The 27,218-nt window shown below is 36.7% G+C and overlaps 1 protein-coding gene across 8 annotated transcripts in view; it reads left to right on the forward strand.

Annotated features, from left to right (window-relative positions):
- The window catches only part of LOC580458 (sushi domain-containing protein 2), a 44,228-nt gene extending 18,255 nt beyond the window's left edge, over positions 1–25,973 (forward strand). The window contains exons 12-23 of one of the 8 annotated variants that reach the window (XM_030977979.1): positions 939–1,103; positions 1,614–1,790; positions 2,204–2,349; positions 3,312–3,438; positions 4,468–4,707; positions 5,341–5,547; positions 6,559–6,723; positions 11,020–11,025; positions 17,829–17,938; positions 19,510–19,533; positions 22,752–22,922; positions 24,454–25,973. In XM_030977979.1, the coding sequence (XP_030833839.1) occupies positions 939–1,103; positions 1,614–1,790; positions 2,204–2,349; positions 3,312–3,438; positions 4,468–4,707; positions 5,341–5,547; positions 6,559–6,723; positions 11,020–11,025; positions 17,829–17,938; positions 19,510–19,533; positions 22,752–22,922; positions 24,454–24,798 (1,883 nt within the window). In that variant the 3' untranslated portion in view covers positions 24,799–25,973. Of the gene's footprint in view, positions 1–938; positions 1,104–1,613; positions 1,791–2,203; positions 2,350–3,311; positions 3,439–4,467; positions 4,708–5,340; positions 5,548–6,558; positions 6,724–7,543; positions 7,692–8,315; positions 10,550–11,019; positions 11,026–17,828; positions 17,939–19,509; positions 19,534–19,656; positions 19,687–22,751; positions 22,923–24,453 lie in introns of those variants that run through there. The other 7 variants (XM_030977977.1, XM_030977982.1, XM_030977983.1 and 4 more) reach the window with 7 other exon arrangements.
- Positions 25,974–27,218: the final 1,245 nt, after the last annotated feature.

Raw genomic sequence — 27,218 nt, forward strand, 5'->3', positions numbered from 1 at the left:
ATTTGAGTTTAATTTTAAAAAATTATTCACGGTTAAAAAGGATGCTTTCATCCGAGACTCACTTTCCAGCAGGGCCTTTAGAATAGCTTGTAAGACATCCTAGTAAACCGAAAATCCGCAAGACCAATGGCTACTAAGATTGACAGCCTACAGGACCAACAGTTTGTGTCACTTACATCTCAGAAAAGCTTTGGAAGATCAATAAGGTCGTCACGTCGGTTGTCGGTCTCGCGGACCATCACAACTACCTTTCCGAAGGCCTGTGAGCCCGACATCGTCTGCCTTCTGAACTACAGCCATCTTGTCAAGTTTACGACTTTTTTCCGTCTGTCCACATGCATTCTCACATGCCCTCCCAACAAGCGGTTGGTCCAAAGCCACAGCCATTGGAAACTATAACCTCCGTAGGCTTTCATGCTTGCTGACATAACGGGAACATAATGCCTTTAGGCCACCGTGTGTCCCAACACATTTTTTACTTTCATGTTTTCCAATCACGCATGATTGGAATCAAATTCGATGTGTATGCTGTAAGATATCTCGGCGTGATATAGAGAAACAACATGGCATCTGAGATATGACTGCAGGGAAATGAAAATTCATTCCTGTTGTATATAACTGAAAACAAAGAAAGCGTTTTAACTACGGCCGCCGCCAAAAATATTGAAACAATCAAAGGGACAGTGTTAATATATATACCAAAGGCAAAAGGTGGTTTTAAAACTCCTTCCAGTGCAAGATTACCCTTTGCAGGAGTTAACATGATTCATGGAGCCAATTAAACCGGAAATGGGTAATTATGCAAAGCCATTGTGTTGCACAAAGTAATTCTTCCGTCAATTGGTTCCTATCATTTTGTGAAAATGTGCACGTGTGTCAAACGAGCGACCGTGCAGAGAGGGCAATCAAAGTGTTAAATTGTTTCCTTTCTTTTAAAGCATTATCGTTTGGAGATCCCCACTTCATCACGATGGATAGGTACAACTATACATTCAATGGTTTAGGCGAGTTCACCCTTCTCCGTTACGCTACAAGTGGGACTGAGACCGGTGCTTCTGACTTTGAGCTTCAAGCAAGGCAGATAAAGACTATGGATAGTAATGGTAAGAGGATAGTGTATTAATGCAAATGGAATGATATTAATATGATGCTTTTTTCTTCAGGGTAGACACATCAGTAGTAATACAAATAGATTAAATTTAGTGTCTTTATTTTCAACATCACCAGCTTTCCATGAACACCATTTATTTTTTGGGCTACTTTCGGCATTAACATGATCAGTGGAATCATATAATAATTTCCTTGATTTATAAAAACTACGCAGAAACAATTGCTTCTTTCTTATTCAAAGCCCTATAGACAAAAGGCTAGGCCATCAGTTCACCAATACATCTCAGTCACATCACAGAAAGTGCGATGGCTCAGTGGTAGAACAGTGGTCTCTTTACAGGGAGGTTCCGGGTTCGAAACCCAGTCGATGCTATCATGCCCTTTGGTAAGGCATGATATTAATCCTCAATATCAAGTCAAACTAAACCAATACTACAATCAAATCATTCCAATCACATCCGCATAAATTAATATTTTCTTTTCATTTCAAATCAAATCACCAGGTCAACAGGTGGACGTTACACAGCTGTCGTCGGTAGCAATGAAGGACAGCGGCTCGGACAGTATCTTCGTTGAGGCGAGCGCAACCAGCGGAATGGACGTCTACAGGAGGAGCATGGATGAAAACGACGAATGGCAATCGGTGTACTTCTCACAGCAGACCTTCACCGATTTACAAGGTGAGGAGGAGATCGAGAACCTTTCTAGAACTTTGATGATCGAGTCTTCTTCATGCAGGCATTATGAAAGATTTGTGGGGAAGCATTACTGATAGAAGGCCTAGATCTGGAATACCCTCAAAAGCTTTCTCTTTTGTCTCCATAAAGCTCAATCTAAGTTTATCAAGTTAACGCCACATTTTATCTTATTTATACATGATAGGCCTATTTAAACAAATCACAGGTACCCATTGGAAGATACTTCTGACTTCCTAAGGAAATAATTTTCCTATTTCAAAAAAATCGTCAAAAGTAAAAGATAAATGATCAATCATTTGTTTTCTTCATGTGTAAAAGCGCCATGAGCGTCAGAACCTGGCGGATACTGGCGCCATATAAATAACCATAATATTATTATTATTCATATTTTTCAGGATGTGCCGTGGGTGTCACGAGCTTTGAGAACGAAGTCGAAATCCACGGTGTGGTCGTCATGTTTAAAGAAACCAGCATTGGTGTTCACGTAACCTATGGCTATGGAATGCTTGCTGTACGACCGATCCTTCCGTCAACGTTAAATGTAAGCATAATAATGGTCTCAGTCGTGTCAGAACAACTATGGGGTTGTCGGGGGTACAATGGTTTAGTCACTTGACTATTAATCCAAGGGTTCAAGGTTCGAACCCCTGCCCGGCACTAATGTCTTTTGGCAAGATATTGATCACGTTTGCCACTATCCACCTGGTATAAAAGGGTTCCTGGGTAATAATAATTGCAGGGCCCGCATGAAGAGCGGTAATAATAGTGATCTGGCTAAACCGAAGAAAAAAAAGGATCGGAAAGTCTTAAATAATTGGAAAACTTGAACTACCTGAAAAACTTACTCTATCAGAATCCAACCCTCGAATACTCTAGCAACTCTAGCAAAATGTGTCCCTTAGGTCAAGTATCTCTAGACGACTACCTCTTGGTCAAGTACAGAATAGTTTATCCCCTGACAACTATTCCCGGAAAAATACCCCCTTGAAATTGTCCAACTGAAACCATCCCAAAGCAACTAACAAGGGGGTAATTGAAGTAAGTATCTGTAACTTACAAGCATAGCTTTCTTTATAGCTAGGCCCTTTCATATTTCACCTTTCTTTGTAGTTCAGTCTTTTGCATTTGAACAATTGATATGAGGTACTCACTTTCTGTTTTGTTTTGTCTAACAAAATCCACGTTTATTTGTATCATTTACTTTGTGAAAAAAAAATCATCGCAAATGTTAAAATATGAGAAATATTAAACAATAATTCTGAATCTTAAGGGCAAATGTCATGGGTGATAGTACAGAAGGTAGTTCTCCTAAAACAGATCTCGAGGTAGCGAGCACTCATTTGGTCAAAATTAATACGTCACTTAGCACTTGTCCAAAAAGAATTCAGCAAATTCCTTCGAGGACTGACTTTAAATAAACATACAACAGACTTTCTCAAAGTATGCATTTGACTTCATGTGGTAACTCTTTATTAATTCGTAACAAATATTTTTCTTTCGTAGAGCGATCATCTGTCTGGGTTGCTAGGCAACATGGATGGTGACCCTAGCAACGACCTGATGAGTAGAAACAATAACAACCCTCTTGATGACCCGACCGATGAAGAGATATTCCAGTTCGGTCAAACATGTAAGATTTATTAGATTGCATTCAATCGAACAATGGTGTAATTTATTGATCACGATTTTGATGGAAACCCTGACATAAATGTATTGATATTGTCAGTAATATACCAATGGATATATGTAGACCCCTTTAGACATGAAAAGCTAGACCATTAAAACGATATAAGAGAGAGAGAGAGAGAGAGAGAAAGAGAAAGAGAGAGAGAGACAACGTTTAAAAGGCTGAAATTTCTTTTCCTTTTACGGTGTGAAATCCTCGAATGTAAAGATTGTGTAACAACATTTTTCAATATTTGACAAAGTTTTTGGATTAAACAGGGTTGATTGTTAACAGTGTTTATACTAAAAACAATGAAAAAAATATAACACTTGAATGAATGGGACACGTTTCGTGGTTTCATCCTCCATCCTCGTCATAAATTGTACAACAGAATTGAACCTTTATGTATACATACTCTCTGATTACAAGGAACTTTGAATCATCAGATTATTAAAGCTTGGGTATATGTCATTAAAGATAAACTTGAGTTCTGGCAATGCGATTGCATTATGAAAGAAAAGGTGTGGAATGGATCAGAGAAGTTGATCATATAGCATGTAAGTAATGGTGTGTAATGCAAGGTTCTGGAGTCATCAAAATCATCATAAATTTGACAGAGTCTTGGTAAAGTAACAATCACTTACACAGAAAGATGTATATGGGACAACACACATGGTGTCGGGGCTAGTACTACCCTGATGTCCTTATCTTTCTATGCTCATTACTCAGCCAGTATATATTTTCTTTCAAAATTGTTTGGCACATGACATTTATTTGTAATCTTGAACATTCAGTGTAAGTTTCGTTACATTCTGCGAGAATTCATTTTCTTTTTTTTACCAGTACTCAAGTTTATCTTTAATTGTGAAATAGGGTGGAGGACTTGTCTGGTAAAGGATCTAAGTGAACACTGTTGTCCACCTAGATCCGTGACCAGTAAGGTCCAGACATGTATATGATGGGGATCTACCACTTTGTTCTTCAACCTTCCAGGGGAGATCGAAACTGAATACAGCCTTTTCCGTTATGTGTCTGGCCGCACCCACGTCGATTACCACAACTCGACCTTCGTACCCCTTATGAACGTCAACCTCCCGACACTTTACCCAGCCTGTAACGAGGTCAGCCAGTGTCTGTTCGACTACGAGGTGTCTAACGATGACACAGACCTTGCCATGGCTACGCTGGGTGCCTTCGAAGCCTTCGAGAGCAGCTCTGAAAATATTAGGAAAAGTGAGTGGATGTCTTTTGAAATATGCAAGGAAATGTAGTGCAACTGCACAAAGACATCAAATCTTACCTTATAAGTAATGGGAGATAAATTTGAAATCGCACCGTGTCTCTCTAAATACGAGGTGTCCAACGATTACCAAGAGCTTGCCATGGGCACGCTGGGGGCTTTCGAAGCCTCCAACCGCAGCTCTGAAAATATTAGAACAAATGAGTTGAGAGAGAAATGATGGAAAGTGTTGGTGATGCACTGAGAATTAATGCGGACCTTTATAATAAAGGCAAGTAATGAACAAATCCCAAATTTAAGACGCTTGTAGTCCTGTAAAAGACTGTGTAGGAAATCGAAATTTATGAAATGAAGTGTCATTTATACCAAGTACAACCATTTTATTTTGGCATTTCAATGAATGGCGATCTTTTTTCCTCTCCCACAGTTGTCTATATTCGATTCCCCCCCCCCCCCCCCTACAACGTCACTCAGACAAACTCGTCAGACCCGAAAAAAAACTTCGAAACGTTCTAAACATAATTCCACAACTCTGGCCTTTCTTGTAGAAAATATAAAGATGAAAAACCTATTTTATATCTTATTTTTTGTTGCATTTCTATTGATTACGTTTGCTTTTTCCCCAGTCGACGCATGTCCAAATCAAATTACACCCTATAATGGTACGAAGACGTACTCTTCAGATGCGAATAGATACTTCGAGGACGCCGAGGTCTCATTCACCTGTGACGAGGGTTTGATTATGGTCGGGTCATCCTACAAGCGATGTGCGTACAGCGCAGAGGAGGGAAGCTTGATGTGGACCGGATCAACAGGCGATAACGCATGCATTGGTAAGAGTGATTAGCGTATGATGATGACAAATACTGGCAGAAAGAAGGCGAGATTTTTCAGTGGTGGAGCAGTGGTCTCGTAAGCGGGAGGACCCGGGTTCGAGACCAATTCGATGTCCTTTGATAAAGCATTAATCCTCATTACCAAGTCCCTTTGGAAAGGATTTATAGCCGTTATCCCACTGGTTGCTTATCCACAAGCATTCGTATCCTTTCTTAGCAGTCAGGTAAAACTAACCAACCAAACAACCGAAGCAACATTAGGTAATTTCAGTAGCTTCGATCATCGCTCTCGAAATTTGGGAGCATTGCATTGGCATAAATATTCCATCATCCGTAGCGGAGGTAGGCAATGCAAAAGGGTTTTGCGATTGCACTTGAGTTGTTTTCCCGAAGTCTGTGTTATCATCTTACAAGCTAGAACTCCGGCTAGAACCGGCCAAACCCAGTTGCGCGCTACGCCATTTACTAACGCAGGAGTGCGTCAGTGTATTGTAGTTTTTGATGATTAATGTAAGGTGGCACTGTACATCAAGTCAGTACTACTTTGTGCCAGGTGGTTGCGCAAACTTTTCGTCCCTTTAATGCCGCATAAATTGATTGACGAACTTAAGGTAATGAGACGATTGAAACAATGACATGATTTTTAGATTTTGAGGACAGTCTGTGTTGCTTGTCATGGGAAAATCGTGGCATCCACTTGTCTGTACGGCGTATCATGTTGTTTGTTATGAGCTATAAGGATTATCTTTTCGTTAACTATCTTCAGTGACGTAAGTATATAATTCCTGCAAACAAAGGATTCAGATTTTACATATTAAACATTGAGTGACTGCTTTAGAAAAAGGTGGTAATAATGATGTTAGTACGTAGTTACTCGTATATGTATGATACTGATAGAACAAGGCATTAAATGAGGTTTCTGTATAAATTGAGGGAATACGTCATCCTGTCACCCCTGTGTCATGGAAGATACAACATTTACAAATACTTGTTCGCTTTTATTTGCAGAATCTTCATGCGGCTTCCTGGACACACCATCCAATGGCTCGATCTCTCTCAGCGAAGATGGCCTAACAGCGACATTTGAATGCCAGGAAGGGTTTACCATGAGCGGCGGAAGTGAATCGTTATGCCAAAACGCGGTATGGAGCAACGGCGCCCCGACTTGCACCGGTGAGTATTATCCCCCCCCCCCTCCCCATGTCGCGCTTACACCCTTTGTGTGGTCGTACCCGTGACGAGCATTCAGCGCGGAATAATCATCTGTAAACCAGTCCATTTGAAGGGAAAATATTAACAGACTTGAACTCCAAGACATTGGGTCGATGCTTTTAAGCTGCTGGATTCGTTTGCATATTTACAGCTATCTATTTCGTATGATCGTGCATCATTTACATAAGTACATTAACACAGAATCGATTTCGAAGAATGATGTGCGTGAGTGTGTTTGTGTGTTTAGGTGTTTACCGGTGTGCGTGATGGTACGTTGTGTGTACAACAGTGTAACAGATCCGAGAGTGGAACATTTAGAGAAATATAGATTGAGAAAGGAAAAGTAAGGGACAGAGAAAGAAAGAACCATCCAGTTATACACATTTATCAATGATAAAAGAGAATACAAAACTTAATTTGCCTTTATGCTAAAGTATGACACATCAAAACGTCTTCATCTAGAAAACAAAAATCTGATCAGTAGAAAGTGTCATTTAAGTTTGAGGGGACTATTCAAACAGGAAAGTAGAGGGGGACGGAAAAAGGGATTTAAATCATACAGAAAAGGGAAAATATTTTCTTGGGACTTGTAACATAACTCACAGTTAAATCAAAATACAATAAACTCGGTTGAAAAACTAGGCGGTCGAATCGTTTGAAATAACCTCACTTTCAACTTATCCCAATCATCAACCAACCCCACCATGCTCAGTTTGATAACACCACCCGGTTGATTCTAGCCTTTCTCTGTCCCCCTTTCTCTGCCCTGCCGCTGACCCAGACAACGATCTCATCTCCGGCGACAATAACGCCGTCGTCATCGCCCTCAGTGTGGTCTTTTCCATTATCTTTATCGTACTCCTCGTCGTCGGCATCTTCGTGTTCATGCGATATTGGCAATCGGGCACGTTCAATACCGACAAACAAGAGTGAGTCCATTTTCTTTTTATTTTACTCAGTATTAACGTCAGGTTGTACCCCATTTTCGGGGACATTGAAAGTCCTCCGTTATTGATATGTTTGGAGGCTTGCAATTTAAGATGGATTTGTAAACGGCCAAATTTCCAAACAGGCTTTATACACCTCCTGAGCTTAATGAAGCCAATTGATTTGGTGAAGGAGAACTCAATATGTCCCTAAGATCACGACAATAATTAACTTTACCCAGGGAATCTCAAACGTTTTAAAGAGTTAAATACATAGATGTAGTGCAATGAAAGTGCATTTGGAAGAATTTAACACTTTTGAAAATATCACTAAATGAAGCAAATGAAAACAGTTTGAAAACGGTAGTTTTGTATAGGTTAGTGAAATTTCTCCGGTATAATAAGAATATCTATTATTTAAGTGACACGTTTTAACGTAAATATTACATATTTAATAAACTTGATGTCGACTTGTATTTCCAATTTGAAGAATTCGTATTTATTCAATTAGTAGCAACTGCACTTTTGCTTCATTTTCCATCGCCTTTCTCTGCAACTCCCACAACATTTTATCTTCCCCTTTCCTCTTCCATTCCCTCATCGTACCACGCTTCGACCACGAAACAGGCCTAAGATTTCCACCAAGGGAGCGGAGGTCAACTGGGGAATGGAGGATGACACCGGCAATCTCGAGCATGTCTATACTGCAGACGTGCCATCGAAAACACCCCAGCCATCGAGCGAAACACCCTATTTATAGTTTTTATTATGAAGACCCCCCTTTTCCAACGAAGATACACGTACTCTCCTTTTGAGCAACTGGGTGCACTTAACTTGCTAAGGACACTGTAATAGATATTCAAATGTTTTTATAGTCAAATTATTTCTCTGTGAAAGAAATGTCCGATGACCGTTGCACACGAGGCATCATTTTCCTGACGTAGGAGTGCGTCAAAGACTGACGCAATCTTGCGCTATTTGAGAGTGTCAAAATTCAAGATTTATTTTTAAAAAAGAAACTTTTCACACACTTCGTTGAATCACGAGCGTAAGGGTTGATTTTTTTTTCTTGCGGAGGTATGTCGCCTCGCGTGCAACGATTATAAATAATACATACCGGATAAGTGACGTCTAGGCAGCAAATGTATTCACCGAAGCTCTCATCCTGTTTTTGTTTTGAACAGTGCGCACTCGTAATTATCAAATCATAACAAGAACAAGAACTAATGCAAAACTAGTCGAAAATCGTGAAGAAATAATTCTGATTGAAGTAATGTCACAACTTGGGGAAGTTTGTAACTTTGAATCTTGAAAATGCATTCTGGAACTTGCGTTATCGTGAGTTCGTTCGGCTTTGTACAGACGATTGGCATTAACAATGGTGTAAAAATGAGTGCCCACGATGACTATGTAGTCACTCTCGAAATGAGTGTCTGGCTCGCAAAAGCCCAAGGGAAGAAATCTAAATTTAAAAAATGGTATTCAATTTCACTCGAAGATTATCTACCAAAGTTCATCAGGTACTCGGGTATGATTCGGAAAATATTACGAACACTTTCAGTGTATTTTCAAAGAAAAAAACAGAACGTTTTGTATATTTAATAAATGAAATCGTTTATAATTCAGGTTTGCCACGTATGACTTATAAAATGCAATGTTTGTTATAGTTATTTTGATATGTATCATTAATTTTATAAGTTCGATTGTTTTGTTAATGCATCAGTATTGCCTTGATTATCAGAAGAAAACAAAATATCAATAGATAGGAGACGTTAAAAAGGAGTTATACATATTTACATAAACATTCCAGTTTTACCAAAGATTTTTCCAAATAGGTTTAGGCCATTAGTGTTGTGCCTTAGAACGTGCTATATATTCTAACCTTCTTTCATGTATCAGTAATGGCCAGTTTCTTCTTTCACTTTTCTTCAGTATCAGTAGTCCTATTACCTGAAAATAAGACGCTTTTGTAGAAGTGCTTTTCATCATTTCTCAAGGATGTCTTTTTAATCGCAGGTTTTGAGGAAAGTAGTTGTTATTGCTTGTCATTAATTTAAAGAAGTAGTCCATTGCAATATCTCTCTTCAGCCATGAATGGAATAGGGAAGATTAGTTTGCATTTAAGAAAAATCTTAAAAGTGTAACCGTAATGGTCATAGTATATTCTGCATGTTCTGTTCACTCCAAGGGTATCTTGATTATGTGGCTCAAGAAACGTTAGATATGATACGTCAGTCATACCACTACGTCTATAGACCGACTCCAAAACCGACCAAATTTTGGCCATTCGAGATAAGATGTAACTTTTGGTCGGTCTGTTGTTGGTGTGGATTAAATTATCAATGTATCTAGAGAGATTTGACATTTAGTATGTATATTTGCAGTCACTTTTCACATGTGATGATTTCACCTGATTTTTTGCAACTATTTGAAGAAATAGATGATAGGCAAGCTGCATTCTATTTCCTTTCCAAGCTCATATTTTCTTATATAATATATACTGAAACATAATATACTTGTATATACTTACATTTTCCTACATTCGTATTTCAGCTAATTAATTAATCAGATTTAAGTATTGCAAAATTACAGCCTTTGTACATGTAAGTAGGTAGCTCCCAAGGGTATGAGTCTACTGCTATAGTGTAGAATTAAAACATTTGAAGCAGTTACGCTATGATTTGTTTTGAAAAAGAGATATATTTCTTTAAATATTATCTGTAGATAGATTAGCAAAAGAGTATACAAAATAATCACACCGTATCACGACCCTTGCCATGAATAATGTCAATCACATGTTATACTGATTTGGAAAAGCACTAATAAATTTGATGGATTTTTCTATTGAAAACAAGAAATACTCAGTTTTCTTTGTCTTTACAATCTTATTCTAATATGATGAGCCTGATGGTTACATTTTAAAGAGGCTCGATACTCTTTTACTTTTCGCAACTTTTCGCTTTCTTTTCATTGATGTTTTTATTTTCATCCTTTGATTTGGATTGTATTTAATGTTACCTCTTTAACGAGCCTTCCAAGTTTTTCAACTCCCTCCCCTGCCATGACTAGTCTTAACTTTAATATGTATTGTCTTTTTATGTACATAATAATGATGACAATTCTTATATTTGGAACAGTTGAGAGGAATAAGATTTTTTTGTTATCGTTTCCATCAAAGTTACGTTTAAAGTTTGTATACGACAATCAAATCTAGCAGTAATTCATGTTAAAAATGTTTTACCTCGATTTCTATGTTTCAAGAAAATATTCACCGTTTTTCTTTTCCTTCTCTGTTTGTATTTGTCTTGTTGTTAATTTGTATTTGTTACAGACTCAGGTAATTAATTAATTTGCTTTTTTAATAACCGATGATAACATTAAAGTCAGACTATATCCTATTTCGCTTTCATAGACTGAACAGAATATAGCCAAATTCTTCATGTGTGTCAGTCGTTCATACATAAAAGCGACAAATTTTTACACAAGCTATATTGGAAGGGACCTTTTCCGGGAATACAAATATAATGTAATAATGGATTTTCATTTAACATATGAATTATTACACAAATTAATTACACATTTATCTTACAAAAATGTATATGAGAATATTATGTTGCAAATAATGAAGAATAATTCCTTAATACATACATGTACATGTACATGTGACTTGTTTTTTTCTGTTTGTATGCCTTTATATAGCTATATTTCATTTCACATCATTTAACATGAATTTTGGGTTATATGGGGACATTCCTGTAGACCTACAATGCACGAGGCCAGCAGCCCACGAGACCGACATCAACAAAAGGGACACTTTACTGATAGCCCTTGAGAGGGTTACAAAACATAAAATAAATCAAGAAAATGTAGAAATTAGAAGAAAGTTCGCTATTTTTGTCCCGAGATCGGCGGTCCAAGAGATCGACAACATATAATGGGACTGACAAATATAATAGATATATAGATAAATATATAAAAAGATATATTGGTCTTATGGACTGTCGAATTCGTGGGTTGTTGGTCTGTTGAACAGTTTAAAGGTGTTATAAGAAATTGAAACTTACATTGTCGGTTTGGTGGGCCGTCGGGCTCGCGGGCTGCAGGCGGGTAACGCATTTCCACTGCAATCAGGCTGCATGTTTTAGTTTATACCATTTGATTCAGGATAGTGCACAGCAATGCCTCTTTATATACTCATACACACTTTTATTCTTTTAAATGCTCATCACATTGCTTAAAGTACTACATTACAATATTACATATAAATGGATATTATATTAGTCTGAACAGTCGGTCGGCAACCCCGAAAAAACACGGCTAGTTTATCCAAGTCCTCGCGAGCGTGACCTCGATTTGACCTCAGAAGTCGCGAAAGAAGACTCGTTTTGAAATGCTTGTAGCTCCGTTATAAAATAAGATTTTTAAATGATTGTTTTTGTTTTGAAGAGTTGAAAGTTAAAATCACGGGAAAAGCAACTTTATATTTTCAGACAAGAGCAAACAAACCATGAATTCGGTAGTTAGAACGGTGACGTACTTTCGGTAATTTGAATTTGTGATTTTCGCCTTAAATTCCTCAATATTTCCCGAAGGCCCCCAAAGTAGCTGGAAATTATGAAAGGAAATTTGTTAAGCTGTAAAGATATGGTAAAATAGTAACTTGATGACTTTTAGATGGGTCAGCAGCCAGCTAAACACATACCGATGTCGATTTTAATTGGAGGGGAGTCGCACAGAGCGTTCGTACGGTCGGAATCTCTATCCGTACAAAATGGCGTCATCTTACATTTAGCAATATTCGTATTTGTCCTTAAAACGTCCTCTAATCCTTACAATTCGGGTAGATCCCCTTAAATTAGTTTGGATACGATCACTTCTCAATGCTCTTTTATTATATTTACACAAGTGCGATAATAAGTCGTCATTCCTTGTCCCTAAATATACATCGGTCCCAGGTGTTCAATTTCATTGATACATTACCTCTGCCCATTGTTCCACGTCCACCTACACGTCGCTCATAATTGTCTCGCACTCTCTCTTCCCTCTCTTTCCCTTTTTTGTTTTAAATCGCTCGCTCTTTCCCGTTTATGTAATATATATATTTCCCTTTTATCTCCCACTATCTCAATGTCGTACGCAGCATAGAGGTAGGGGTGGCAATTGCCCCCAGAAATTTTCAAACCTTTTTATGTTTTCGTTCAAAAGTTCAAATATCAGTTGGCCCCCAGAAATGTTCAAAACCTTTTTCTTTTTTCGTTCAAAAATTCAAATAGCGTTCAATTTCAATCTTTTTTAAATGCATTCTTGTCCCCCTCCCCCCCCCCGGAGTTCGAGCCTTGCTCTCTCTCTCTCTCTCTCTCTATGACTTCTCTTTGTCTGTCTGGCTTTCTTTTTATTAAACTGTCTTACTTTCTCAATCTCTCTCTCTCTCTACCGACTTCACTCTCTCTCTCTCTGTATGGCTCTCTTATAAAAAAAAAAAAAGGGTTTCTCTCTCTCTCTCTTTAAATTCTCCTTTTCTCCAAATTACTTGCTTTGAGTTTTCTCCTTCAGTCAGATGCATAAATTATCTTAAACTTACTCACTTGTAACTCATTTGATCCAGGATTATTCAGTCTTTAGACTGTTGTCCCTATCCATGGTTTCCTTTGGTTGGGGGTTGTCGTCATATTTATCTGGGGCATCTTTCCACCATTTCTCAAGTCCAGATTTCAAATGATTGATAGTGGTACTCTCCACAACATCGCCTGGAAGACCATTCCGCACGTTGATTATTCTCTGACTGAATGAGTTTTTCCTTGGTGTCTTCCGGCATTTTAGCTTGTAAAGCCCAAGTGAGTGACCACGGGTGTGACTGCACTTTGTTCTGCTGAAGAAGTGTTGTTCTTGAAGATTGTCAAACTGGTGCACTATTCTGAACCTTAAATCATATCAGATCGTTTCCGTCTGAACTGTAGAAAGGGGATTTTCAGCGCTTTGAGTCTCTCTGAGTAGTTTAAGTGTCTCACACTTTTGACAAGTTTTGTAGCCTTCCTCTGCACCTTTTCCAACTTATCCTTGTCCTTATTCAAAAGATGGTTCCATACTGTTTAGCAGTACTCTTAAACGTTTGTCGTACCAGGGTTATATACAGGAGAACTAATGACTTGCCATCAAGATGATGACATTTTCTCTCGAGGAGCCCAAGGATGGAATTGGCCATGGCTGTAGTTTTTCCGACATGCAGGCTAAATTTCAAGGATGGGTCAAAGGTGACTCCCAGGTCTTCTTCCTCAGTTACGTTTTTTATCATAGAGTTTGTCTCTTTGTTGATGGAATATCTTGCTCTTGGGTTTTTGTGTCCATATACGATAACCTTGCACTTGGATTCGTTGAAAGGTACCTGCCATCTTTTTGACCATTCCATCAGAGCATCAATATCATGTTGCAATTTGTTGACATCTGCAGCACCCTATACCGGTCCAAATAATTTGGTGTCATCGGCACATACCTACTACATCTGCATCAAGGCATACCTCATATTTCCATCTTTCAACACTTTCAGTAACTGCACAGAGACACCAACAAAGCCAACAACTTAAGTTTGTTTTAAAGTAGATATACATCCATGTATATTTATTAATAGTACCAAGTTACATGGCAAGGTCAATAACATCAACTTCATAGGGGAAGCTACTGTATAGAATGCTAAGACATAACATTTGTACGCAAGTATCTTCAAGTTCCATGTACAACTAAACTTACGTAATGGTGCCCTGTAGTACGTGAAATATACACACATCTCTCAAGCCTTCTTCTGCATAGCTTGAGAAGAAATATCAATATGTATATTGGTTTTTAAAAGAAGCAGATGAGGTAAAACCAGTTGAAGAAGCAGATGAGATAGAAGCAGTTGAAGAAGCAGTCGCAGAAACAGATGAGGTAGAAGCAGTTGAAAAAGAAGCGGACGGCAGAGAAGCAGGTGCAGTAGAAAGAGGCATATTTATCTTCTGTTTTTTGCGTCCAGTTGTCAACAACATCTTGAGTTCCGAAGGAACATACTTGCTAGCATATGTTTGACGTCGCACATGTATACATTTGATTATTGCAGCGTTGACATTCTCTGACAAAATCTTCTTTGCGAAGAAATTGAGATGTGGTCCAGCATGCAAAAACAGGTCACTGTATGTACAATAGCTTGAAGTCAGATCAACAAAATAAAAGTTAGAGAATATAAAGTGGTGAGAGAATGAAGCTTAAAGGTATCGTTTATCAATGTTACATCTGAGATGCATGGCCCTGCATGTTATAAGTATGTAATATTGAAGCGCATTTTAGGGCTTCAATATTACACCATATCACAGACACTGATAACACGTAGGGCAATGCATCTCAGATTTAACATTGTTAAACGATGCTTTTTAAGATTATAGAAAACACTGGCTTCGTACAGAAGCTGACATTCTCAGTGAGATAAAAGAATTCTCCCTAACTGTAAAGTATAAATCTATGTAGGCACTGCTATCCCAATCTTAGACACTCGTAGACAAATTGCTGGTTCCAACGTGGATAAAAACAACTTCAAAATCTTCAATAGTTACAAATATTCCATCTGATATATGATCTCAAGGACTGAAGGCACGTTACGGCCAGTAACAAAAAAACTGTTTCTGTTCACTCTGCAGTTCCAAATTGTCCTAAAGACCATGAAGAATTGAATTCCCTTACACATGCACTTTCCCAAAAAGTAAAGATGTGTCTTGGGGATACCTGTAACGTGTCATGATATAAAATAGAAAGAAAATTAGAAAAATGTAAAAAATGAAATCTAGCTAATTTTTAAAGATTTGACCATGGTTGAGTAAATTCAAGTTTTATCAGTACGCTAGAACAATGCAGGTAAGGACAAGTGTGGTACACGATGTACATCTTCATTGCCATAATAATAATCAACGGAATTGGTTGTATGAGTTCACGCCAGAAAGACAAGACCCCTGTTTATAAAAAATATTAAATTGCAAAGTAGTGTAGATTTAGGAGAAAAATTTATAGCCCAAGTCACAGGAAAAAAAAATTGACCAAATTCTATAATCTATATTCAGAGAAAGGAATGAATGAAAATTTAAATTGATATATGAATTATTCATAAATAAGGTAATACTCTGATTTTAGGTGGAGTTGTGAACCTTCAATACGTCAAATTGTGCTTAACTACGTGTAAGATTATTTTTGTGAATGTCCGGTGGATTTGTATTCAAATCACCGAACGTGAGATCAAGAAAAACTAACACAGATTTATACATGTGGGACTGTTTTGTTTTTTGTTTACCACGTACCGCACCGATTGCAAACATCCGCGCATTTACGGCCCAAAATAACTCCTTATCCCCAAAACTCGACCACGTGACCGTCCTAGCACCCAAGAAAAACATAATCGACCTCAAAATATGCAATTTTTAAGCCTAATTTTAAATAAGTTATAGTCCAAAGGCACCTTAAAATCTAGTGTCTTTGGTAAGGCCGGAGTCTGGAGAATACGAGGGAAAAAAAACCAATTATTTGCGTTTTTAGATGGGTCAGCAGCCACTTACAAACTCAGGTATGTTGAAATAAGAAAAAATATACTAATGCCACTTCCAGACACATTTTCAGTGGTAAAAAATACTCATTTTAAACGGGAAAAAATACATTTTCAATCACGAGAATGTAGTCATGAATTCAGCTGTGTATTATCTCGCAAACGGCGAGACCCGAACAAAGCCCGAGAGACGTACGAGACGACTTGGATAAATATTACGCATGTGCTCATTATCATACGGACTTGCCGACTGACTGTGAAAATCAACTATATATATTAAAAAATAATACATTATCACACTACCACACGATATATTTCTGTATTAAATGCATGCAAAGTATTTGGTAAAAGGATGAAGGCCAGCACAATATAAACGTAAAGAACATTTATCAATAAACTGCATGTTAGCCTGGGTGAACTTCACTTCTATATAACGAATTTTTATTTGTGGTTCGAATACGTCACATTCAAATACAAATGAACATTGAAAATTCAAATAAATCTCTTTTTTAGATCAGATAAGGATGCTATGTCAATATACTTAGGATATACATAATTTTTGTCTATGAAATGAATATATAGGGGTGTTGCATTAATATTTTTCAAAATTGTAAAATAGTTTGATGGTAACATTGGAGAACTAATTGAATTTCTTTTCAGCCTCATACCTAGTCGTCGTCATCCCCTTTAGTCAATGTGTGTGCTATATAGAACTATTAGTCATCTTTTAATATCTATAATCATGGAACATAAACATCATCAAGTTATCTTTATATATACGAGTTTAGTCGGACTAGAAATGGGATTCCGGGTAAACTAATTTGGTTTTAATGATTTAAACAGGAGAGAACGATAACATCATATTCAATATTGATATTTTACTTCAACAGTAGGAATTTTACTTCAACAAAAATATCAAAATCATCTATTAGTTGGGATATTTTAGATTGTGTGTTTTGTTAATTACTGGTTTATGACACAGCTAAGCCCAAAACTTTTGTGTTGGCCATTCAAACTACCTCTGATCGAGAAGACCAGTTATTCCCAAAACAGTGATTAATGGAATATCTAAATTTATGATATAATAATAAAAGCATGTTCATTATTATCACTCTTACCAATTCAGTATAAACATACAACGTCTTTTGGCAAGATATTATCCTACATTTGCCACTCTCCACCCAGGTGAGGTCAATGGGTACCCGGCATAGGAAAACATTCCTTGAATTCTTGAGCTCCTTTTCGTGGTAGCTTGGCTTAAGCCATTGTAATCATATAATCGCAGAGCCTTGATGTTATTATCAGTAAAATTATTATTCATATTATTATTAGCAGTAGTATTACTTGGCCTAATATTATTATCATTATTCTATCATATTAAAAAATATAATATTAAAGTCTTAAATTCATGCTTGCAGGAGAATATATTTTGTTTGAAACGTGAAGTACATGTAGTATATGCATGCCATTATTCTATAATTGCTATCAGTGCTGTTAATGTTAATGTTAATGACGATCATACCTTTTGCCATTGTCATACCATAAATTGACTTTGTTTCTTGTTTTTCTACCGTGGTCATCAGCTGGAAGCGAGATCAACGTCGTGGGCATCGCAGTTGGAGTCACGTTTGCCATCATCATCATCGTTCTCATAGTCGTCCTTGGCATCTTATACTACATGAAAACCAAAAAGGTAGGTTTCTAAAAAGAAATATTACAAAATATGGGTTTTACACGATCGCAAAGAACTTTTAAAAAGTTATAACCTTGTGGGACACCCTAAAATATATGAACTTTATAATCATCATGACTTCTAAAGGTAATACAATAGGTTAGTTAAATTGCCCCTTAATTTTATTTATTAAAAATCTTTGCGATCGTGTTTTAAATACCACCCCCTCCCCCACCCCCTCCCCCTGACTAAAGAAAATACTTCCTGTAACTTCCTGAATCACTCGTAGCCGCGAACAATTCCTTTTGACCTCTTTTGATCCCCAATTTTCATTCTGTTACGAACTATGTTTAGAATTGCACACATTTTTCAGAATGTCATTTATATAATTCCAATCCTTTCCTTCCGTTTGTCTCTATTATTATCATGATAATGCCTTTTACAATACGCACGGAGATTACAGTACTTGTGTAATAGGCATACATGAGGATTTCCGTGAATTCCCTAAAGTTGAAGAGCTAATGCAGGCTTTTGGTCTTCCCCTGTTGCCTATTCTTTTAATTTCATGATATAAAATCAAATACATCATTGCACGATGGCACGATAGCACGATAGCACGTTCGTTAGAGGCGTTCTACATAATTATATTGCATGGTGCATGGCTTTGTAGTCAATATCATATACTTGATTTTGTAGTTCCATTTGTCATTGCAGTGGTAGTATCAATATTACCATTATTATTTACTTCTAGTGGTGTATCATCAGCAGCATAAACATTGATTTAGTAGTGATCGTTTTGTTCATAGCATTTTTCCCTTCAACTATTTATTCACCATGAACCCTAAGTGCATGAAACATCTTCCAGTAGAAAAAAAAGAGCTTGAAGAGATGATGATATCCCAAACTATTTCATTTCAGATCTATGTCATGTAGGATTCAATGTTTATTGTGATGATTTCAACCATGTAATGGAGTGTAGTATTTTACGCATCCGATTGATTTTCAGTAGTTTCTACCAGTCATATTACACTTAAAAAGAGTTGAGTTAAAAATGTTCAGGATACATTTTTACTCAATATGGTTCAAGTGATATTTACTAGAAAACAAAAGCATGCTCCTCTTTTTTTCCTAATATTCGGTATAAATGTAAAAAAATTATTAAAGCTGCATGTCTAGAATCTTTAGTTTGTTGCAGGATTTGTAATTGATTCTAACGCTGCGGTACATCATTTGGCAAGCTATGAATCTACATGTGTCGCTCTACACCCAAGTGTAGTAAAAGGGTACCCGGTAGGAAGCAATTCCTTGGATGCTTGAGCGTTCTCTCGTGGTAGATCGGCTAAAGCCAAAGTTATAATATGATTGCAGGAACCTCGGGGAAACAATATCAATATTGCTGAGGCCACCATGGGAAAAGAAGACATACTATTATTATCATTATATGTATTATTATTATTAGTGTTATTATTATTATTATCATTATCATTATTCAAATATATTTCATTTTTTGTCGAGGGCAAATGGTATTCATTGTCCATCATATTCTGAGTATTGTATTCATCGATATATTATTACTACTAATCGCTTCACAGAAAACCAATAGCAGCTACCCAAGGGTAAGTTATCGACGTTGTTAACAATTAAAACAAAATAAATAGTGAATACAATTATACAAACCGCTTATGTCAGTATCCATTCATATGTGTTCGATTTATTTATTATCATAACTCAATACGCAGGGCACGAAAGGGCGTTACGCTGTTAAAAACGTAAGTAATAGTTATAGAGAAACAACAAAACATGTGCAGAAAGCAATTGACAGCATGAAGTCATCAATATTTAGCGTGATAAGTTATCTGCAGCCATCTGCAGGGTGCGAAATAAAGGGAAATCACAAGTTAGATAATTGTTAGTCAGTTGTGAGTCTCGTATTTTCTTGCATTAGACAATAAATGTATTCGGACTTGCAGCAGGTATAAATATGAATTGTTGGCATAATTAACAATAATGTCTCTTGTTCTGGCAAAACTGAGCTAGACATGCAAAGAAAGAAGGAATAGCGTCACGCTCACGCATACTTTTCAATCTGAAAAGGAAATTGGCCAATACTTGCAATTTCTGTTTGCGAGCGTTAAAAAAATCATCAAAGAACAAAAACAAAAAACAAAACAGTAGCAAGATAATGATTTTAATTGATCCTTTTTTTTTCTACTTCAAATATACTGTTTTAAAGTAGTTACGATCTATGGTTAAATCGCTTTAATCGGTTTCTGGAAAGACAGTAGTTCATTGATTGAGCAATTATTTTCTCCCTAAAAGAGTGTTGATTGCATTATTATGCATACAAAAAAAGACATAAAAATCTGCTTTGTTTTGGGGGAAACTGTATACACTAGTAGTGAACAGATTGATAAATAGTTGCATCTGTTTCAAAATAATTACTTATTCATGACTCAGAAAATTAAATGAAGGAAATGGTTTAGGAGTCTCTTTAACAAACAATTTCACGAAAAATAATGAGAATTGAGGGGGGGGGCGCTGCTCCGCTATCATCCTCTTCCCAAATAAAAAAAATCATGACTTCATTCTTTTCATTTCATTTGCGGTCGGAAAGTCTTTTTTCCATTGCATGTGACAAACTGACCACCATATTTTCTTTCAAAATTCGCCAACAAAATAGAAATCCTTCGAGGTCGCTAAATAATTTGTAAGAATCCATGGCTCTCATTTTTCTCCATCGCAGCCATCCGTTGTTTTATGAAATAATTTACAAATCGGTCAAAGAAGAAGACAGGCCTAAAACAAACTAATTGTAGTGAAGGGGAAGAGAAAGTGAGAGAGATGGGAGGGGGTCGGGAGAAAGAGAGAGAGAGAGTGTGTGTGTGTGTGTGTGTGTGTGTGAGTGCGTGTGTGTGTGTGTATTTTCTTAATTTAAAAACGCATAGTAGTGAGGTGTTGTCAATCACTAGGATTCGCTTTCAGTCTTATGACCAATATGCTGTATGTAATGCTTTGCATTTTCCACCCATTCCTCATTATATTGTGCAGACTTGTACACCGATTAAAGGTATTTTCAACACGTCTGGGGTCAGCAAATTAGGGTCATCTGCACATGGCCACTGACGATCGACCCTCTTCATTTATCTTCATTATTCATGCTTGCTTACCGCGAATCTATCACTGTTTGTTCGTTCGTTTGAGTTGATTTGAGGGCTTTGTCGTTCATATTTCTATTGACATTTCACCGTACATGCCATGAGGGGGGAAAGGGTCATGTTAGGACCAATATTGTGGTCACTAATTCTTTTGTAATCATCACCCCATTTCGTGTTAAAGACCAAAGAGCATGTCGTCGTACATATATCCATCCTAACTATTAATATCACCACCAGCGGTTTGTCTAACCTTTAGATTCATTTGTTTATCATAATTGCCTCCATTTAAAAGCAATAACTAAGTAAACCCTTGTATGTGTACAGTTAAAGTTTAAATAATTGCTTTTTGTCGAGAAGAATATTATTGCTAACCTTCCCCAGCTAAATCACCAAAATCTTACTTTGTATTTGTTTACTTTTAAAATTCGAAGGAAGTAGTTAATAAAGCAGGAGAGGGAGGGGGAGTTTTTAAGTGATGGAAATGGGTTTGTTCGCATGTGCTTCTTTGAAAGTCAATTTCAAACGTTCTGTATAATATCAATGATAGTATATAGTATTTGCTATTTACGCTAATGAAATGGGAGTGGAGATTCATAACTGATATTTTAAAGCAAGAAGTTAAAACATGTTTGATTTTAATATCCTATTAGAGGCCGAACAATTACTCATTATAAGTAAGGGAATATCCCGATTTTCACAGACATTGAGAATCCCTGTTTATCGAGACATTTTGCCAGTTTTTAACTGTCCATGACCATGCCCTTGGGTCGACCCACCTTACATTAGAGAGGCACTAAGTATTTTCCTACAGGCCTAATCATAGTTATTCTAACCCTTCCGTCACTTATAAAATATAATATTAACAATGAAAACGTATTTTATACGTTAACGTGATAAAGGTTTAAGCTATGGTATTGTTCTCACAATGGTGCCGCACTATGGAACCAACTTCTATTTTGTCTTCGACAGGCCTAGTTAAAACAGTCATTTGCAAATCTGTTCTGGAGAACACTTAACTGTAATAATTTTCCAACAGCTAGTGAAACAAAATTATCCAAGAGTTTGTCCAAAACAAAAACAATTATTCGTCTTTCCTGATTTATTTTTGTATTTATGTTTTAAAAGCTGGTCAAATAATTCCTTTTTTTCTCGTGTTTATATCATGGTGTATGAAAACAAAAGCAAAAACAAATAATTCCTGATTTGGTATGTATTCAAACTTTGTTCAAATTCCTCTATATTTGTAACTTATAATTTGTCCAGGACTTTTCAGGATACCAGTTACAGTACTGAAAACGTAAAACGAATAAATAAATATTATATACAAAAATCTTGGACTTAGTGATTAGAATTTATGATGGGGGTAGTTGACACCATTATTCTTTTTTACCCAAACGTTTGCATTTCAAAGGGGAACCCAAAACGACCAAGAAACAGGGAAAATTTAAGGGGGCTCGTGACTCATAACCCCCGAAACGCCCAAAAGAGCCCCACAAATATGCATAGAATTCAATGCAAAACAAATTGAAGAGTGTTATTTTCATGCAAGCCCCGGAAATTGTATATTATTTTTTGTTCCTGCCAAGAAATCATGGCCTAGAGATCATGGGGATGTCTTAGGGTGGCTGTGACCTTTACCAATAGAGTGCATGACCTTTGACCTCCAATTAATCTCACAGAAATCGAAAAAGCCCAAGACCACTGACGACCGGGACGCCGAGCTCTCCATACCTCTGAATAAGAACCCGACCGAAGTGCGAGCGTCCACCAGATCGTCGTCCTCCCAAAAGTCCAACGAGGGGAACACGGGCCCGTCCGCTCAAATCTTCAAACCCACCGCGATCTCCCAGGTAGTTCGACTCAAAATATTTGGTTTTGCAAAGATTCCTGTATTTTTCAAAACATCGGTAGTTCGACTCAAAATATTTGGTTTTGCAGAGATTCCTGTATTTTTTTAAACATCGGTAGTTCGAGTCAAAATAGGTGGTTTTGCAGATATTCATGTATTTTTCAAAACATCGGTAGCTCGGCTCAAAATATTTTGTTTTGCAAAGATTCATATATTTTTCAAAACATCGTTAGCTCGACTCAAAATATTTGGTTTTGCAAAGATTCATGTATTTTTCAAAACATGGGAAGTTCGACTCAAAATATGTAGTTTTGCAAAGATTCATGTATTTTTCAAAACATGGGAAGTTCGACTCAAAATATGTGGTTTTGCAGAGATTCATTTGCTTTTCAAAACATCGGTAGTTTGACTCAAAACATTTGGTTTTGCAAAGATTCATGTATTTTTTCAAAAACATCGTGTTTTGGGGGGTGATCAATACAAACACTGTTTTTCAATCACCTGTTATTAATTGGGTTTGGTCGTTTTAATATGTTAATTCAGGTTAGGCCTATGTTTTATTTAACTGGGTTTTAAAACCCTCAAAATCAGAATCACTACAAATAATTGATTTTCCACTTTCGTTTTAAGTTTGATTCGTGATTGGTCATGTACATAAATAATCATACATGTTGGTACAAGACAAAAATTGCTTCCTGGCTTTGTCTAGCTGTAACGGTAAAGATGAAACAATACTCGTTAAAAGATTGATATGAAATATGTCAAATAAAACATCCATGATAATATCATTCAATTTCACTTGTACCATCTGTTTGCCAGTTATTTGGATGATAAAAATAATTAACATTGATACAGCTTACCAAACGTCATGAACAAGTTACAAAACGCAATATAACCAGCGACAATCAGGTTACAAATGATTACTGTTTAGAGCATGTCGTGCATTATCTTCTTCACTACCAAACATTCTCTGTTGCTTTCACGCACGCTTCCTATTATATATCACTCATGCACTTTTTTCCTTCATGTGGCACTGTTCTTAATGCGACCCTTAGAACTTTCGTAGTTTATGCATATCCAAATTGTTCAATAAACCGTTCCTTGCATTAATCGCTTTCAAAATACCTTGGAATAAAATGGTGTTTTCTTCAACAATATACCAATCTTGTCCTACCTTTCATGCTAAATGTATACCTCCTGACAATCATGCGAAAGCACATGGACGCCCTCATTCGTTCACTTACACCATTGAGTTATCTAATTGTTTTTAAGTATGATAATCTACGATCTCTCAATCCAAGATATTAAAAAAATATATGAATGTATTTAGAACGCAAATCTATACTGTAATAGTGGAGGATATCGTTAATGTTTGATTTGGGTGATTGGTTTTTTTTGATAACATGTAGAGGTGAAATCACGAACATTATTTTTTATTTTTATCTGGACCGATTGTTCAAAGTTGAACTATTGTAGTTGTGGTTAAATTACATGTGACATGGATTTTGTTTGGCTTCTTCTCTTACTTACAGGCAAGCACGAAAGGTAACTCTAAGAAGCCGAGCTCAAAGCCACCCAAACCAGTCAAGAAGGAAACGAAACCGGAACCGAAGCCCGCCCAACCGACTCCAGTAACGGAAGATATCCCGATCAAGCTGGAGCTTGCAACGGCAGAGAATTCTGCCCCACCACCGGTGTCGGTGCGGGGAGATACAAGCCTTTACGACTCTGCGGATGGCAGCCAAGCTGGTAGCCACGCTGGTAGCACAGCGCCCTCTGTTACCTACAAGACACCCTCACGCGACCAGACCGATGTAGTAAAGGGAACTGGTTTGCTACAAAACACTACCATCAAAGGTACTGGTGGGTGGATTTAGAGTGGCAAATTATTGTTTTCGTCAAAATTTCAAAGAAAAGGAACGGCACTGATGTTAGAATCGATTGCATGTCACGTGTGCCGCCTTTATTCTATTGACCAATCAGGATTAGGCTTTTAAGTTTGACAAATGCGAAGAGCCGTATGTTGATTGGCCAATAGCATTTTGGTTTAACTTTTAGAATCAATTGCATATCACGTGTGCCGCCTTTCTTTTATTGGCCAATCAGGATTAGGTTTTTAAGTTTGACAAATGTTAAGTGCCGTATGTTGATTGGCTAATAGCACTTTAGTGTAAATATTAGAATCGATTGCATGTCACGTGTGCCACCTTTCTTCTATTGACCAATCATGATCAGGCTTTTAAGAATGACATATGTTAAGAGCCGTATGTTGATTGGCTTATAGATGAATATTTAGCTATTTGGTGTAAATGTTCATAAACAGGCCAAAGATCCTGTAAGCAGTATATATATTTTCAATGTCAAAATAACCATAACAATAATTGGACACTGGAACCCATTATTACAGAGAAAAACAATACGTAGACTGCAACCTAACATTCATTAAGGCGTCTAATTCACTGTTGTATAAGCCTAATAAAATGATAATAGTGATACAAATCATATCACCTAAATGGTTTAGTTTGATTTAAAAAAAAAGAATATGTTAATTTTTGGGCAAGTCTAAGGATTCGAGACGCAAAATTAATTTCGAGGGATTAAATGAATAAAAAGAAAGGAAATAATTATGTCCCTGATCAAGGGGAAGTTTGATCACATATGATCACGACAGATGGTTCTAGCGTGGACTGCAATATTTAGATAATTAGCTGTGTGTGAAACAGATCATTTTGCTTTCTTTGTAACTTTCCGCTTCATCGTTCTTTCAAAACTAAACTTGTTTCTTATAATATAGTCTTTAGAAAGTCTATATATTGTTAATAATTGTGCTCACCTATGATTTGTATGTGATATGCTGTCTTTAGTTGCATGTATATCTTCACTCGTTGCTTCTTCTTTAGCAAAAATTTGATGTCATGCCTATTTTATTTGTCTTACAAAAGATACATGAACATGATAATAAATGTAATGTAGCTTATTGAACCGAAGAAAATGTGAAGAAAAAAAAACGAAAGTATATTCATTGTTATTTTTTCTTCCTATATATAGAAAATACATAACACAACATTAAAGGCACACTGCCATACTTGTAGCTCCTTGCTCCCTCTATATAGAAAACTTCCCCAATCGGTGCCTGTTGGTCCCCCATGATCCTCTTTTTCTTATGTTAAATGAGAGCTGAGTTAATGAGATAGCCACCTGTCACAGTGACCTCGATGGCTCTCTGTGTGGTCTAATCCCTTCTGGCCCAGTAGTGGTGACGGTCTTTAAACTCTTACAGCATTGTTTATTCAGACGCATAAACAAATCATGTATATAGTTTTGGTAGTGTAAGAAAATTGTATTTTTGAGAGATTTTTCAAAAAAAGCATCGAGTATAATTCAAATCAATTCAATTCAAGGTTGATTAAAACATGTCTGTACAGCCGGATGGCGAAATCGTGCAAATGTTTTAAAGAAAATAATAGTTTTTTAGAAAAAGATGAACAATATACGAAATTGAATAATAATGAATGTATACATAAACGGCCACATAAACACAATTTCGTTTAAAAAATATTGTAAAACTGTTATTACTCTGTACTGTTGAATATTTTTTAAATCTTGACATGTTGCGTGTACAAAGCACTATAACAATTGCGTGCATGCAGCCTTATGGCAGGCTATGAGTTTTAAAGCCTCATTGAATAATTTTTCTACTACGCTTATACTTCATGTTAGAAACGATTGTGTTTCTACTTATGTCGACTTTTCACATTGGACATTAATTACATATTACTCTATTAGGTACTTGCCTTCGTGTTGTCAAGTATGAGATTGCTATTGCTATGAGACCGACAATGTTGTGAATCTTCCTCATAAGAATATAGCTCATAAGAAGGAAGGCCGACGAGACCGTCAATTTTAGTCTAATGGTTTTGTTATAGCTTAACTGAGGGACGGAGATCCAATGAGACCTAGGTCTTGTGACAACTTTTTAAAGCGTCCATCAGAACGATTGTTAGAATCGTACGTGAGCTTTCGTTCTCGCGGCCTGTTAGACTACTTGGAATGTCACGGAGTGTGGAAATTTGCGCCAGATTTCTTGCATGAGAACAATTTAGTTTTAACAAAATATAATTTTCTTTTATAATTGTATAAGATAACTTTTACATATGTCTGATTATGACAGGCCTGATAATTCATTTTTAATCATTGATATACCGAGCAGGGCTTAGAACATTATTTTGATTTTTAAAAGATTCCGAAATATTTGTTTAGCTATGATGTTGTCGTTGTAGTCTTTTATAGTTAAACT

This window comes from Strongylocentrotus purpuratus, unplaced genomic scaffold (assembly GCF_000002235.5).
Source record: "Strongylocentrotus purpuratus isolate Spur 01 unplaced genomic scaffold, Spur_5.0 spur5_scaffold_1, whole genome shotgun sequence".
NCBI classification, from domain to species: Eukaryota; Metazoa; Echinodermata; class Echinoidea; order Camarodonta; family Strongylocentrotidae; genus Strongylocentrotus; species Strongylocentrotus purpuratus.